The following is a 15,884-nucleotide window of genomic DNA, read 5'->3' on the forward strand; positions in this document are numbered from 1 at the left end:
GTTGCAAAATGCTTTGTATTGTTTTGTAACACACAGGTTATCCTCAGGGACATGCTAAAAAAAACTTTTTAGAAGCAGTTTTTATATACGGTGGTAAAAATAAAAAATAAACTAGATATTTCAACTTCTTGACATACAAATTTGAGAAGCATGTCATTTGTCTGCAAGGCACAGAATTAAACCATAGTACACTGGTAAATGCTGAACAGTTCAGAACTCCTGGATAAGGCTTTTGTCCTCATTTGAACAGAATGATGTAGCCGTGGCACAACCACATAACAAGCAGCAGTGGATTAAAATACCCATTGACAGATTTATGCACAGACAATATTTGAAAAGAATCGGTGGGTAATGAATTTATATACATAGTGAAATAACAAATGTGGCAATTAAGTACATTCATGTTCATTTCTTACAAGAACTACAGCTGATACATTATCTAACAAGCAAAATGAGGGCACATGTCCTTACAAAAATACAACAGAAAAATATAAATTAACAAAAGTATTAATTAAATCATCTCTCTTTCTAAAAAGCATTTGAAATAAACAACAGGTATTCATGCTTTGTGTGTCCTCCTGATCTTGCAGTATCCCCAGCCAGTTCTGGCTCTTAGAATCGAGGCTTCAACAACAGACCTACCCTTGTTATTTCTATGTTAGATTACTACAATGCGGTCTACAGGTAGTCCTTGACTTACAACCACAATGGGAACTAGAACTTCAGTCATTGAGCAAAGTGGCCATTAAGCAAGCTAGCCGTATTACCACTTAATTCAATTATCACAATTCTGGCTCTCCCAGTTACAGTTGCCAAGCGATTGTGCAGAGAGCATCAGGAGAGGTGCTCTCTGTGGCCCAGCACATCCAAGAGGCACATCACTTCCCACCCCCACCAGGCCCAGGTCCATTACCCTTGCCTTTTTCTATAGCTGCAAGTGTGCTCAGCTGACCTGTGATTGGCCTTCCTACCAAGGCCATCTTGTGCCATCTGGCAGTGGGCAACACTCTTGCAATTGGAAGGCTCAATCAGACAATTTGGAGAAGGGGCTTTCCAAATTATTGCAAGAACAATTGCATTCACTAGTTTTCCTAGCCTCGGAAGGGTAGAAAGCAAGTGAACATCGTTCTTCTGAAGGCTAGAAATCTGCCAAGTGAAGCTCAGCCCCTCCACTGAGCTGCAGAAACGGGACTCAGATCTTTGGCATCTAAGCCCTGTCTCTGCAGCCTAGCAGAAAGGCTGAGCTCTCCTCTGTGTGTGGAAGAGAATGCCTCTGCCAGGCTGCAGAAACAAGGCTTAGGTCTTCAGGAACCAAGCCCTGTTTCTAAAGCTCATGGGAAGGGTTGAATGCCATTTAGCTGGCAGGTCTTTCAGCCAGCCCCCAGACATGAGTCCTATCAGCAGGCAGCAGCAACGTACAACCTTCCCTGTTGGCTTCCCATTGACTTTCTGTGGAAGCCTGTGGAGAAGCTTGTAAATAGCAATCACATGAATTATGAGGTGCTTGGCGACCAATCATAAATGTAAAGAGGTTGCCAGGTGCCTTAAAAGATAGTCATGCAGTTCTCCCTCTTCATGAAAAGAAAAATGTGAATGAACCTAGAAACAGAACTTTTTAATAGCTGCCTATTCCTTACTCACTGCTGGGAAAGATGGAGGGCAATAGAAGAAGGGGACAACAGAGAATGGGGTGGCTGGATGGAGTCACTGAAGCAGTAGCCGTGAGCTTCAATGGACTCCAGAAGATGGTAGAGGACAGGAAGGCTTGGAGGAATGTTGCCCATGGGGTTGCAATGGGTCGGACACGACTTCACAACTAACAACAACATCCCCTAAAATCTGTATGACCTCAACACATTTTCCACAAAACAACCTTCCTAGAAACCATCTCCTTTGTCTTCAAATAGGTTGAGGAACTGCAAAGGCCAGTCCTTGTTAGATGTCCCTGGAAATTGCTCTGTAACAGTATAATCAGGGCTTCAGTTAAGATAGCCAAGTCTGATATATGTATTATAGTAAAGAGTATATCTTTGACCTCTCTATTGAATTCTGTAACAAATGTACCAAATTGGAAATAACTCGATCACACCTTGCACGCTACATTAATGGACTTCCGAATGTATTTCCTTCTTTTTAAAGAAAGAAAATCTACATTCTGAAAAGGGAGCTGTCTTTAGAATTTCAACCCTGTGCATTTGTGTTCAGACTGAGATCATATACAATATACGGCATATCGTACAGGGGTTCCTTGTTTAGCAACCACTTGTTCAGTGGCCGCTCAAACTTACAACAATGCCAAACAAGGGGCATTTATGAACGGTCCTCAAAGTTCCCAGCTGTCACAGCAGCCTCATGTTCATGTGATTGTGATTTGTAACTTTCTTCCTACAAAGAAGGTCAACTGGGAAGCCAGTAGGAGGTCACAAATGAGAAGTACATGATGTTCTTAACAACCCATGACAGCAATTGGAAGTGCCAGAATTTCCATTGCTAAGCAACATTGTCCAGTGATGTCACTTTTATTACAACTATATCACTTAGAAATGAAATTCTGGTTCCAATTGCCATCCCAAGGACTACCTGAATTTATCTTGAAACTCAATGCAAATAGGGCCTGGCAGCTGTTCCGCCTTGTTAGGCTGGAGATGCAGTCCTCTCTACCTCATGCTGTGTTATTACACTTTCTCACATACCAACAGGGCCAACTGCCTTTTTGGACAGAGTCTGTCTACAATAGGAACAAAAGTTTCTTCTAGTAATGATGTGATTGGTGCACAATTTTTATTGAAGTACGGAAATAAGAACCGAGTTTCTTTACATTCATGATCTGCTAAGTACTTCTTGGCACATTCTCATAGAAATAATACAGATTCAAGACTCATATAGGTGACAATGGAGACTGTTTGATTTAACGTACGATCTGAAGAGAGAAATCTTCCTCAATTTCTCAGCAACCAGAGGCATCAGACAATTCTGAATAGGAAATTATCATAAAAACATTAGAAATTAGACAAATTTCAAATGAATTGCACTGCTCAATACAAGGCACTCTAGTTTCGCTATCTGCAACAGAATAAATTTGTTTTCTGGGCAGCATCATAGCTACTTTATTTGTAGATAAACAGACAACAAATATCTGCTGGTAGCTACTCCATTCTGAAGTTTAGGAATATGTGAGAAATGATTGAGACACCTTTAGTCTGGTGTAATAAGAATTCTAATAAGTTCAATGTATCATTTCTTCATAATCTAACAGTTTATTTGTTCTAAATGCTTAATTTGTTCGTTCACCCTTGACAATTTTTAGAGTAAATTCTACCAGAATTGATCATCTGAGATTGACCGGAGTGAACTGATATGCTGGTTAGAGTTACAGCATAACCATTCAAAAGTCATTCTGAAGAATAAAAGTTCTGTTTCCTCATGTTTTAGTTTTAATATCCCCAAAATTTAGTCTAACTTATCACGACCTCTTGGAGGAACCGGTGGTGGATGGAAGTGGTCAGAATTCAACAACCTGCAAATAAATATTTAAAAATAGAAAAAGAATTGTTTATTATATTACATAACATATTACAGTTACACATTTATTTTAAAAAGCAATTAAATACTTTGAAGTGTAGGGTTTTTTAAAGTTGATATACAATAACGTTTACAATAGAAAAGCATTATATTATTGTTCTTTCATGTGGAATTATTCACTGACATCCCATTATAATATTAGCAATTTCTAAGTCTATTAAATCAATCAAGTAATATATAGGTAGTGCTCAACTTGCAATTCATTTAGTGACCATTTGAAGTTACAATGGCACTGAAAAAAGTGACTTATGATGTTTTTCACACTTATAACTGTTGCACCTTCCCCATGGTTACAGTTGTGGCCAAAATTGTGTAAACCTTTTGGGAAAAGTGTATTTTTGAGGTTTGATGGCTAATAACACCACTTTTTGGGGAGTAGGACCATAAAATTATATATCAATGGAAAGATAATTGAATCAAGAATGTAATGCAACAAAGTTTTTTCAATTATCTCTACTGTATTCGATGAAAAGTTATAGCCAAATAACCAGAAAAAGGAAGCACAACTTGCTTAGGTTGATCTCAGGGAGCTTTCATTCCTCTGATGGTAGCCAATGAGCCATTAGGTCAGTGGTTCTCAACCTTTTTAATGCCGCGACCCCCAACCAGTCATAAGTCAATGACTACCCAACCGATCGTAAATCGAGGACTACCCAACCAGTCGTAAGTCGAGGACTTTCCCTGCCCGGGAGCGCCGCGCATGCGTGGTGCCGCCCCCTGCGCCGTTTGCAGAATGGGACTTTTGGTGGGCTCAGCAGGGAGAGACAGCCTGGACAATTCCTATTGGCTTTTGAAAGCCAATAGAATTAGACTCTATTCAAGAGAGTCTATTCTATTGGCTTTCAAAAGCCAATAGAATAAAAGGGAGTAGCACAGCTAAGGAAAAGGGGAAAAAAATGGCGGACTGTGTTGTTTGGCGACCCCCATGAAATAGTCTTTTGACCCCAAATGGGGTCCCGACCCACAGGTTGAGAACCACTACATTAGGTGAATTATCCACCATCACTCAAAATGATGACGATGATGCTCAGCTATATCTTTCAACTCCAGCCAAGTGAGGTTGTCTAGGTTTTGTCCTAGTGCTGGAGGCTGTGTAGGTTTGGATGGGGAGAAACTGTCTCTGATTCAATCCTACCAAGACCAAGTGGCGGTGGATATCTAGATCTGGGGATGGAAATCTTTGACCTTGATGGGGTACCATTTCCCCCTTCAAGGTTGGTATACAATCTGGGGGTCTTCCTGGACTGACTGCTCTCAATTGAAGGGCAGATGTTTGTTGTGGACAGGAAAGCCTTTGCACAACTCCGTCTTAGTCCACCCTCCTTTCAGATAGTCACTCATGCTCTAGTTCAGGGCTTTTCAACCAGTGGTATGGGTACCACCTGTGGTACATTGGCACCTGGCAGGTGGTACACAACCATCCTAGAAAAGTGGTAACGGGGGAGGGGAATGAGCTGAACGGGTGGCAGCACCGCACAAGCCTGAGCGAGAGACGGCTGGAGCTGCAGGGCTGTCAGGGCTTAGCAGAAGCACCAGGATCAGTGCCGCTTTCCAGTTGATCGGCGCTTTTTCGGGGCTGTCAGGGTTCAGTGGAAGCACCAGGATCAGCACCAGGCTCCAGCTGGAGCTCGGCGCTGATCCTGGTGCTTCTGTTGAGCCCTGAAGAAGCGCCAATCAGCTGGAAAGCAGCACTGATCCTGGGCCTTCTGCTGAGCCCAGAAGAAGTGTCGATCAGCTGGAATGTTGCAGCATCTCCAGGGTCTTGTGATTTACATTCAGATGCTTGGCAACTGATTCATATTTATGACGGTCACAGTGTCCCAGGGTCATGTGAAGTGACCAAAACCTGCTGCAATCACCCTGCAGACAGGGGGAATAAAAACCAAACACCCCCCACTCCCCCCCCCACTGCCAATCCTCAACAGAAATGCTCACAATAATGAAAACATCGGATAGGAGGAAGAACGCCGCTGGGCTGGCAGGCAGGTGACTTGCTCAGCTGTGGCTTGGGGGGCACTTTTTTCAGTGCCATTGTAACTTCAGACAGTCACTAAGCGAACTGTTGTAAGTTGAGGACTACCTGTACTTTATCACTTTTTCCTTTTTTTTTTTTTTTGGTCATCAAGTTTTTGACACCTTGCTAGGCAACTTGGTGGTACTCGTATATTGCCATATCCTAAAAGTGGTATAATGGGTGAAAAGGTTGAAAAGCCCTGCTCTAGTTACCTCATGGCTTGACTATTGCAATGTGCTATACATGGAGCTGCCCTTCAAGGTCACCCAGAAGCTTCAATTGATCCAAAATGCAGCAGCACAAACAGTAATGAGCATGCCTCAGTGTACACATGTAACACTTCTGCTTTGCAAGCTGCACTGCTTCCTGGCTTGCTTCTGAGTGCAATTCAAGAGGTTGGTTGCTATCTATAAAGACTTATATGACCTTGGTTACTTGAGGTACTACCTGCCTCTCATAGCATCTACCTGGTCAATTCAGTCCTGCAGACGTGGCACACTCTAGGTCAGTGGTTCTCAACCTGTGGGTCGGGACCCCATTTGGGGTCGAACGACCATTTCACGGGGGTTGCCAAACAATGCAGTCCATCATTTTTCCCCCCTTTTCCTTAGCTGTGCTACTCCCTTTTATTCTATTGGCTTTTGAAAGCCAATAGAATAGACTTTCTTGAATAGAGTCTAATTCTATTGCCTTTCAAAAGCCAATAGGAATTGTCCAGGCTGTCTCAGCCCTGCTGAGCCCGCCAAAAGTCCCATTCTGCAAACGGTGCTGCACCAGTTGAGTAGTCCTCGACTTGCGACCGGTTGAGTAGTCCTCAACTTACGACCGGTTGGGGGTTGCGGCATTAAAAAGGTTGAGAACTACTGCTCTAGGTTCCTTTGATTAAACAATGTCACCTATCACAACTCCGGAAGCATCCTTCTGTATAGCAGTATCTGCCTTCTGGATTCAGGTGTCGCACAAATGTTGTTTATAAGAGCCACGAAGACCGCTCTGTTTACCCAAGTCTGTAAGTTAGGTTTAGGGACACGTAGTTAAGTTCTGGTTTCCCTGAACCCCTGTGCTACCATGTTTCCCGCCCATTTTACTTTCTTTATACCCCTTTATATTATTTTAGAATTAATCCATGAGGAACAGGGATCTGTCAAATTCATTCTTTGTACAGTATAAATGTATTATAAAACAATATATAACCTGCTAGCCACTCGAGGAGGTATTTTCGGAGGCCTTCCAAATGAAATGGAAAGTTGGTTGTCTACCTGCAGAGTTCTAGAGCAGAAATTTCTCTTCATCTCAGGTATCTCATTATCCTACATAAGAATGACAGGGATGTTCATTCAGTTTTACATCTACTTTTCAAAAACAATGTAATGTTTTCTTTCTTATTCCACAGAAGATTTTATATACCCCAAATGCTTACCAACATTATTTTTCTTTCCTTGTGGTTAGCTAAAGTTTGTATTTTTAAAGACACAATCTCATTCACTTTTTATTTATAAACTAGAGCAGAAAACGTGCTAGACATATTATTGTTCTTTCCCCAGGCACTATAGGGGACTCAGGTATTGGAGAGATTAGCATTCAGCGAAATGTCTTAGAATAAAATAATTAAAAAAGTTTTCCTATTTTGGCTGCAAAATAACTAATTACAAACACTTTTTTTCTTCCACTCAGTTGTGTCGGATTCTCAGAGACGGTCTAGACCAGGGGTTCTCAACCTTGGCAACTTTAAGACTTGTGGACTTCAATTCCCGTCTGGGAGTTGACGTCCACAAGTCTTAAAGTTGCCAAGGTTAAGAACCCCTGGTCTAGACCACGGCTTTTCAACTAGTGGTACGTGTACCACCTGTGGTACTTTGGCACCTGGCTGGTGGTACGCGACAAGTGGTAGTAGGGGAGCGGAGTGAGTTGAAATGACGGCAGCATCGCACAAGCCTGAGGGAGAGATAGCTGCAGCTGCAGGGCTGTCAGGGCTCAGAAATAGCCCCAGGATTGGTGTGTGCGGCTACAAGCTGATCGGCACTTCTGCAGGGCTGTTGGGGCTCAGTAGAAGCCCCAGGATCAGCAGAAGTGCCTTAGCACTTGGCCACCAGCAGCTCTGCTGCCCTTTCGCCATCCCCTTGCCCCCTTCTCCTGACCTCTCCTGGTGGTCTCCCACCCTATCACTGAGGATGTTTTGGTTACAAAGTCGGGTCTCCTTGCATGGAGAGGGAGTGGGTCTCTCTCTGACCCACACATTTTGCCCTCTATGAGCAACCTGGCCAAGGAGATCGAGCACAGCAGCAGCAGCCTTGAGGAGGAGGTAAACGCAGCTGGGCATCCCCTCGCAGAAGCGGGGCTAGGCTGGGCTGTGGGATCCCAGTGCCCTGGGAGCTCAAGGGCCGGGCTGGGCATTTGCCCTCCACTGTCCAGAGCTCCAGGTAGCTTGTGCCGCCATTGAGGGGTCCTCTGAGTGGCCTGAGAGGGATGGCAAGGCTCCTCTCGTGGGCAAGAGTTTGGCACTCGCCCTGGTCTTGCCTTCCCCAATGGAGACAATGGATTCCTCCCATCCCTGCCCTGGCCACTACAAGCACTGCCCAACAAGAGCAACGTCAAGCTGGCCATGCCCACCCCAGCCTCGCCCATCCTTGCCATGCCCACCTGCCCCCCCCCGAGGTCAACCACAACCCTGATACGGCCCTCAATGAAATTGAGTTTGAAACCTGATATACAAGGAGGTGGTTTTGGCGGGAGAGGAAAAAAAAAGACAACAGGGAAAGAGAAGGCGAAGGAGAGCCTAGCACAGGGGTAGTCAACCTTGGCTCTTTTATGACTCGTGGACTTCAACTCCCAGAATTCCTGAGCCAGCATGGCTCAGCTTGGAAACCTCTCCCTTTCCCTCAGCATGGCTGGCTCAGGAAATTTGGGAGTTGAAGTCCACGAGTCATAAAAGAGTCAAGGTTGCCTATCCCTGGCCTAGCAGGCAGGGAGGAAAAAGAGAGAGGAGAGGGAGAGAAATACTATCTGTATTTTTATTAGAATGTACAAAAATGAATAGGAATATACTGTATCTATTGGAAACACTGAAAATAAACATTTTAATAAAATGAATATTTTCAACTTTACACTAAGTAATGAGAAATCATTTCTATGGTTTAAATGTTCCTACTAGGAATTCTAATTCTGGGGGAGAGGGGTGAGTTGTTTTTAAAAATGCTTTAAATATGTAGAAATTATCCCCAGCCCCTTTATTTCTTCTGAAGTTGCTTTGCATTACCAATATTAAGGTAGATATTATGGTACTTCACTGTAAATTTGGTTAGAAAATCTCTATTACTACTATTAGCTTATTTAACAAAAGATCTACAATCACTTCAGTAAATAACTCCAACTGTCAGAATTCTGTATAAATAGATCATATTAGCAAAAACAGTCCTTTGCATTTCATCTAAACCTTCTCTGTTAAAATTGTTTGATGTGTTGATTATAGGGATTCTATGGTTGCGTTAAAAAGAACTGATGAAGGGCATTATGACATGCATAAATTTGTCTTTATATCGTATGTGGAAATACCTTTAAAATAAATAAATAGCCTTATTCTTTTCACAACTATTTTCAAGTTATCTCTGCATTGAATTTTAAGTCCATGGGACAAAATCTACTATTTATGCATTCTACAACATAACATAATTCTACAACATACTATTTATGCATTCTACAACATTAGTGACAGATTTTATTTTTCTGGGCTCCAAGATCACCTCAGATGGGGATTGCAGCCAAGAAATTAAAAAACGCTTGCTCCTGGGGAGGAAAGCTATGGCAAATCTAGACAGCATACTAAAAAGCAGAGACATCACCCTGCCAACAAAAGTGTGTATAGTCCAGGCCATGGTTTTCCCGGTTGCAATGTATGGCTGTGAAAGTTGGACCATAAGAAAGGCTGAGCGCCAAAGAATGGAGGCCTTTGAACTATGGTGCTGGAGAAGAGTCCTGCGAGTCCCTTGGACTGCAAGGTGATCAAACCGGTCAGTCCTAGAGGAGATCAACCCTGACTGCTCTTTAGAAGGCCAGATCCTGAAGTTGAAACTCAAATACTTTGGCCACCTAATGAGAAGGAAGGACTCACTGGAGAAGGGTCTAATGCTGGGAAAGATTGAGGGCAAGAGAAGAAGGGGACGACAGAGAATGAGATGGCTGGATGGAGTCACTGAAGCAGTAGGCGTGAGCTTAAATGGACTCCAGAAGATGGTAGAGGACAGGAAGGCCTGGAAGAACGTTGTCCATGAGGTAGCGATGGGTCGGACACAACTTCGCAATTAACAACAACAACAACATAAATATAGAATACTGTTTGTAGCCTTAGTAGGAAATTCATTCAGAAAAGTGTGTGTGTGTGTGTGTGTGTGTGTGTGTGTGTGTGAGAGAGAGAGAGAGAGAGAGAGAGAGAGAGAGAGAGAAAGAAAGAAAGAAAGAAAGAAAGAAAGAAAGAAAGAAAGAAAGAAAGAAAGAAAGAAAGAAAATTTACATAAAGAAAGTTTACCTCATTGTCACCCTCCATTCCACTGCTGACACTCAATAGACTTCGGGTACTTGATCGGTTACTTGAACTGCCTGGTTAGATGAGAAAAATAAGCATTTTATAAACAAGCTCCACTAATTTAAATTTCCACCCATTTTTTTCCAACTCTGATTAAAAAGTGAGAAATTATTTTGGGTTATCAAATATTTTAAATTAGTCAAATATTTTCCTAAAAGCGTTAATCATTCTTGAACTATTAACACCATTCTTGCTCGCCTTCCAACAAGCAGCAAATTAAAAAAACAGTAATTTCAAATAAGTTATTTTAAAATTACATAATTTATATATTATCCTTTATACAATATATTATGTATTATAGATTATTCCAACAACTCTCAAAATCTCCACAAAATATAGTAATCACAAATATGATAAAATAATAGTACAATGGAAAAAAAATTCTATTTCTCTCTTAATATGATGTTGCTATGTTTCTGTCAGGATAAAAAAAAATCAAAACTTTGCTTTTGCATTACTATGTGAATATTTAAAAAATGTACATTTTATTATGAGGAAAAAAGGAAATTACTCCAAAACAAAAGGCATATCTCTGATTTAAACATTTATATAATTCTGTACAATGTCACCAAAAAAGTCAGTTTATATTACTCATAAGTATGTGCACATATTAATCATTTCCCATAGTTTATTTATCATGTTCAATGGGAATGATAGTGGTAGGAATTCAGAGATTCTCATTATATATTTTTATGCTTATTTTCACAACTCTTAAAATTATAAATGATTTTTGTCTTCAAGAAAATGAGAGAATGATCATAATTTGTAGAGAATTGCAATCAAGCCAAGTCTCTTTATTTCAATAAATGAACAGAAAAACACAGCTGTGAAAAATAGAATTGCGACTGTCACACACATTAATCCAACCCATTTGCTCTATTGACTACAATTTTAATTGTTAGTAAAAATTATGAAATCATGAAACTGATAACATGTTTAAGATTCTAAACACAAGGATGAACATGATGAAAATGTTTAATATTGTGACTCTACGAAGTATAACTGCAAAATATACAGTAGGATACTATAAAAAGAATGATTGTGACTTAAAAGGCTAAAGAACTAAAAAGACTAATTGCAGTAACTGATTCTATGTAATTGATAGCAATCAAGTAATAAAAGTAATAATCAAGTAAATGTAAGTACAAACATAATGCATAGATATAAATAATGGACTAAATAGACAGCTAGAGTTGGTGGGTGATCAAGAGAACCAGACAGGAAGAAAAGAGATTTGACAATACATTTAATGTGAAGAATCAATTTATAGGTTAGGAATTCCTTAATTCCAGCAATTCAAACTATTGAGATCCGAAGTACACTTCTTTATTCCTTGCTAGATAGCTTTCTGGCTATCTGTTTGCTTACTTGCAGTACTTGATGTGCTTTCTGTTTTCCAGTCCCCTCGCTTTATCTCTTTGCTTATTGGGAAAAGATTTTTTCTCGGACTATATTCATAAATCCTATACTCTGGTTTCTTTGGCATACTCTGAGAATGTCCAGTTGGTACAGTGATTTCCAAATCTAAGAAGAAAGAATAATGATTAACCAATTAACCAGGCCAAAACTTTCAAGTTCCTCCTAAATTAAAGTTGGAAAGATAGAAACTGTGTCTCTTCTAGCACATATCCCGGCATGGACAATTACAATTCTAATAGGTGAAATAATCTAAGTTTGCTTTTCAAACAGAGTGTGCCCCTTTACCATTTTGGAAAACCATGGATGGGATGTTTTAATCTTCATTAGGACACGTTTTGATCCTTTTCTTTTTTCCCACTGAACCACGAATAGAATAGAATAGAACAATAACTTTATTGTCACTTTGAATGTACACTAATTGGCATACATTAAAATGAAATTTTATTGCATACAGCTCTCAAAGGGTCACCACCTCCGATACACACTATGTAAATATGACAAAAATAAATTGTGCACATACCCACATATATAATGTACTCTTGAACAGCATAGGTAACAAGCTATTCCATAATTTTTATTGATTTAGCGCAGGGGTGTCAAACTCAATTTCACTGAGGGCCACATCAGCATTGCGGTTGCCGGGGGTGTGTGGCCAGAAGTGGGTGTGGCCTGAGTGGGCGTGACCATTTCTACATCATTCGCATCAAGGGTGCCTATGGGGGCCTGGGTAGGAGTGGGACAGATCTGAGAGTCTCTGGCAGAAGGGGGTGGGACCGGGGCAAGTGCCAAGGCATGGTCCACCAGGGCAAGTGCCAAGATGGCCACCACAAAATTGTACATTGGCTCCCGGCTGGCCTGGGCCAGGGCCAAGGCAGCGGAGGCCGTTCCCTCACTGTTTCCAGGATGGCTTCGCGGGCCACATGAAACCACTTCGTGGGCCGCATCCGGCCCCCGGGCCTTGTGTTTGACATGTCTGATTTAGCGTAATAAATGGACAATGGACAATCAGTACTGAATGCAAAGCATATCTTTCAACCACTTATTTACACTGAAGCATGAAAAAAAAATCACCTGTTGATATGTGTCAAAAACAAAACACTGAATATTGCGTGAGCATATGTCCTTTGGAACATCTTGAAGGCTTTGTATGCTATCAAAAACATTCCTAACTTAACTGTATGTTAAGTAATTGAAAGTATTCTCCTATCTTTGGTCTGTATTATAACAATAAAGCAATTACTCTTTAGTTCTGATTTTTTTATAAGATGCTAATCAAGAATAAAGGTATTCAGCATTTTGGATAGTTGACAGTATATCTTTAGCATTCTTATAAAATGGGTGCCCAGGTTACTGAAGCCATCCACAAGACATTCATGAGATCTGATGACAAAACTGCACCGACTTATTGATATCTTTCCCAGCCCATGACGGCAGCAGTCATCCACCGCTCTCATTTTTAAAAAATAGATTAAATTCCTGGATGAATTGTTCTAATATAAATGAGAGTATTTGAAAAATGGTAAGTTTCTGCAAGGAAAATCGTAATTTTTCGTATAAATAAAAAAAACTTAAAAAAAACCTCAAATGTAAATTAAACAAACAAGTGAGATATCAACAAAACTAGACATCCTCCTGAATATATTTTACATACATGCAACATTTGGATGAGAAAAAAAACTCAAAAATGCTTACATAAACCTCTTTTTGTTGGTTGATTTGACTCCAAATTAATAGCACTTGGAGTTTCTGAATACAGATGAGCACGGATGTTGACCTGTGTTGCTAATCTTTCCATCTAAGTATTTTGACAGATCTTAAAGCCACCACTAAGAGATTAATATGCTGCTCTGAAAAATTCCCTCAAGCAAACAGTAAATTATTGAGTAATTTATTGAATATCACGCTGAGAGAGAATATCTTAATTGTTTGACATTATGGAAGGAAATGGAGCAATGCTCATGGGATTCTCCTTTGCTTTCTTTGGATCTTGATTTGGAGATTCAAAATGCTTATCGTATAATACCAGTGTTAACGTTATTGGAAGTGCAGTTCCTATCATTGCTAAGTCTGTAAAGTCTGCATCTAGACTCTGTATTAAGAAAAGCATAGAAAATTTCAGTTGTGAAATAAAAGACACAGCTTTCAAAATTTTCCAGCTATTTATAGAAGGAAAATAGCTGTACCATTATATGTATCCTGTTCCAATGTGGTTTCTACAAAGCTCCTGTAAAGCTATACTGACTCTGTAAAAAAAAAATCCAACTGAGTCTTTTGTGAAAGTGTTTGAATGGCTATAGTGTAGCCCAACACAACCAGTTTTCTTAATCTTGCTTAACCTAGTTGTATAATGCTCCTATTTTTAAACTATTTACAAAGAGCATATAGTGGCAATTTTATAGCATATCCAAATAAGAAAGTAATCTAATAGTGAATCCAAGACAACTCTTCCAAAGATTGGAAGGATTTCTGTTTTCTGTTGAGAACCTTCCTTTATTTTAATTTTTTAAAAATTCTGTCATCAGCTGAAATGAGGCCACTTGATGGTCCAGTGATTTGACCTTTTCATCAAAGATATGAACTTCAGCTCACAGCTAAAGGTCACAACTTCAGTTTCTTATTGGTTTATTTTCTCTTTTCTTTTATAAGACCCAATCACTAAAATATTTCCTGTTTCCTCTCAGTCTTTCAGATTAACTGAGTACCAAATCTTGATTTAGGAGAGAAACCTGTTTTCCTTAAACTCCAATGCCAAATTTCCCTAACAAATTCATTTCTAATTTTTCTGTCCTCTTTTTAAGTTGCTTAATTATATGCTCCCTGGAGCCTATATACCCCATCTATTCTTCTTAAATATCCTGCTTATTCGATCACTCCATCATGTACAATGATAACGGTTCACAGCCTGATAAGGATTCAGGAGGTCACTAGAAAAATGTTAACAACAAATTCAGAAAAGGAGTATAAGAAAGAACTTGAAAAAAGTGTCTGCCCTAATGATCAAGGTGATTTCAGATTTACATTAACCCATTTATTGAAATTCCTTTAATCTACCTCTTCCTCTTTCAATGAAACTTGTTAAAGAAAATCTTGTTTTGGGAAAGTTGGCCTGCCAATGCTAGGATATCAATACCTCTCAAGATGTACCTCTTTCAGCCAGCCAAATTCAGGATATTGAGCTTTCTCTGGTCACTATTTTGTTTCTTCTTCCAACTGAATACAACTGGAAGATTCTTGTAGCCTCTCTTACTTACTCTAACTGCTCAGTCCCGCTTACACATTTTATAGAGAATTTGATATCAGCAACATTCATAGTTGTTTTCCATAGTTTTGTCACCAATTAAATACTCATGAGAATTAAGACTGGTGCTTCACTCACATGTGCATATTTTAAAATATGAAAAACATTTTGTAATAGAGTCCTGGAGTATATTAATAATCCTACTGAATCCCCCCTGTGTCAGTCTGCCTCTATGATGCTACTCAAAAATAAGCATAAAGATTTTGAGGAAGAGTGGGTAGAAAGCCTTCATTAACTTTCTATGAACAATGCTTTTACAGATTAATCTTTCACTGATCTCATGAACCGTTTTAAAGAATGTGTTGCAAATAACATTGTGACAAAATACAGAAATAGCTATAATAGGATATATATTGCAGAAAAATTCAGCAAGATGTGCCAAATGCTTAACATATATAGAAATTACCTATTCTTTTTGAGCAATTGAAACTATTCATAATTTATAATAGTATTTTTATTTTTATGTTTATATGTACTGTATATGGGACTTCTTGGAGTTCTTTATATGTTTATATTATTAGCTACAGAAAGTCGGTGGCAACAAGTGACATAAAAGCAATGTAAATAAATAAACATGAAGGATATCAATAGATGAAGCACCTCTAATACCATCTGAAATGGTATAGGGTTTCCTGCCTGAGCAGAGGGTTGGACTAGATGACTTCCAGGTCCCTTCCAACTTATTATTATTATTATTATTATTATTATTATTATTATTATTATTATGGATCATCGCACAGTCAGCCAGATGTTCAGACTGGATTTGGCATTTTGTCTACCTATCGAGTCCTTACCCAGGACCTGGGATAGGCAGATGTGGATGTTTGATGGTATTACAGATATCGTCGCAGGATGGAAGCAGGTCCTAATAAGGCCGCCTTTTGCAATTGACTAATAGCGAATTTGTCAATGCCAATGGTGTTCAAGTGTGCTCCAGTTGTTTTGGGATTGCACCCAAGGAGCCTATGACTATTGGTACTACTTGCTTGCTT

The 15,884-nt window shown here is 39.8% G+C and overlaps 1 protein-coding gene across 3 annotated transcripts in view; it reads right to left on the bottom strand.

Moving 5' to 3' along the window:
* Window positions 1-330: 330 nt before the first annotated feature.
* The window catches only part of PIK3AP1 (phosphoinositide-3-kinase adaptor protein 1), a 63,721-nt gene continuing 48,167 nt past the window's right edge, over window positions 331-15,884 (bottom strand). For 2 of the 3 annotated variants that reach the window (XM_039360005.1, XM_039360004.1), the window contains exons 14-18: window positions 11,544-11,699; window positions 10,119-10,189; window positions 6,791-6,906; window positions 3,471-3,517; window positions 331-2,973 (exon numbers count right to left, since the gene is read on the bottom strand). In XM_039360005.1, coding sequence (XP_039215939.1) covers window positions 2,948-2,973; window positions 3,471-3,517; window positions 6,791-6,906; window positions 10,119-10,189; window positions 11,544-11,699 — 416 coding nt within the window. In that variant the 3' untranslated portion in view covers window positions 331-2,947. Of the gene's footprint in view, window positions 3,518-6,790; window positions 6,907-10,118; window positions 10,190-11,543; window positions 11,700-15,884 lie in introns of all 3 variants that reach the window. The other variant, XM_039360006.1, reaches the window with a different exon arrangement.

This window comes from Crotalus tigris, unplaced genomic scaffold (genome assembly GCF_016545835.1).
Source record: "Crotalus tigris isolate CLP2741 ecotype Arizona unplaced genomic scaffold, ASM1654583v1 scf7180000019147.1630427, whole genome shotgun sequence".
Classification (NCBI taxonomy): domain Eukaryota; kingdom Metazoa; phylum Chordata; class Lepidosauria; order Squamata; family Viperidae; genus Crotalus; species Crotalus tigris.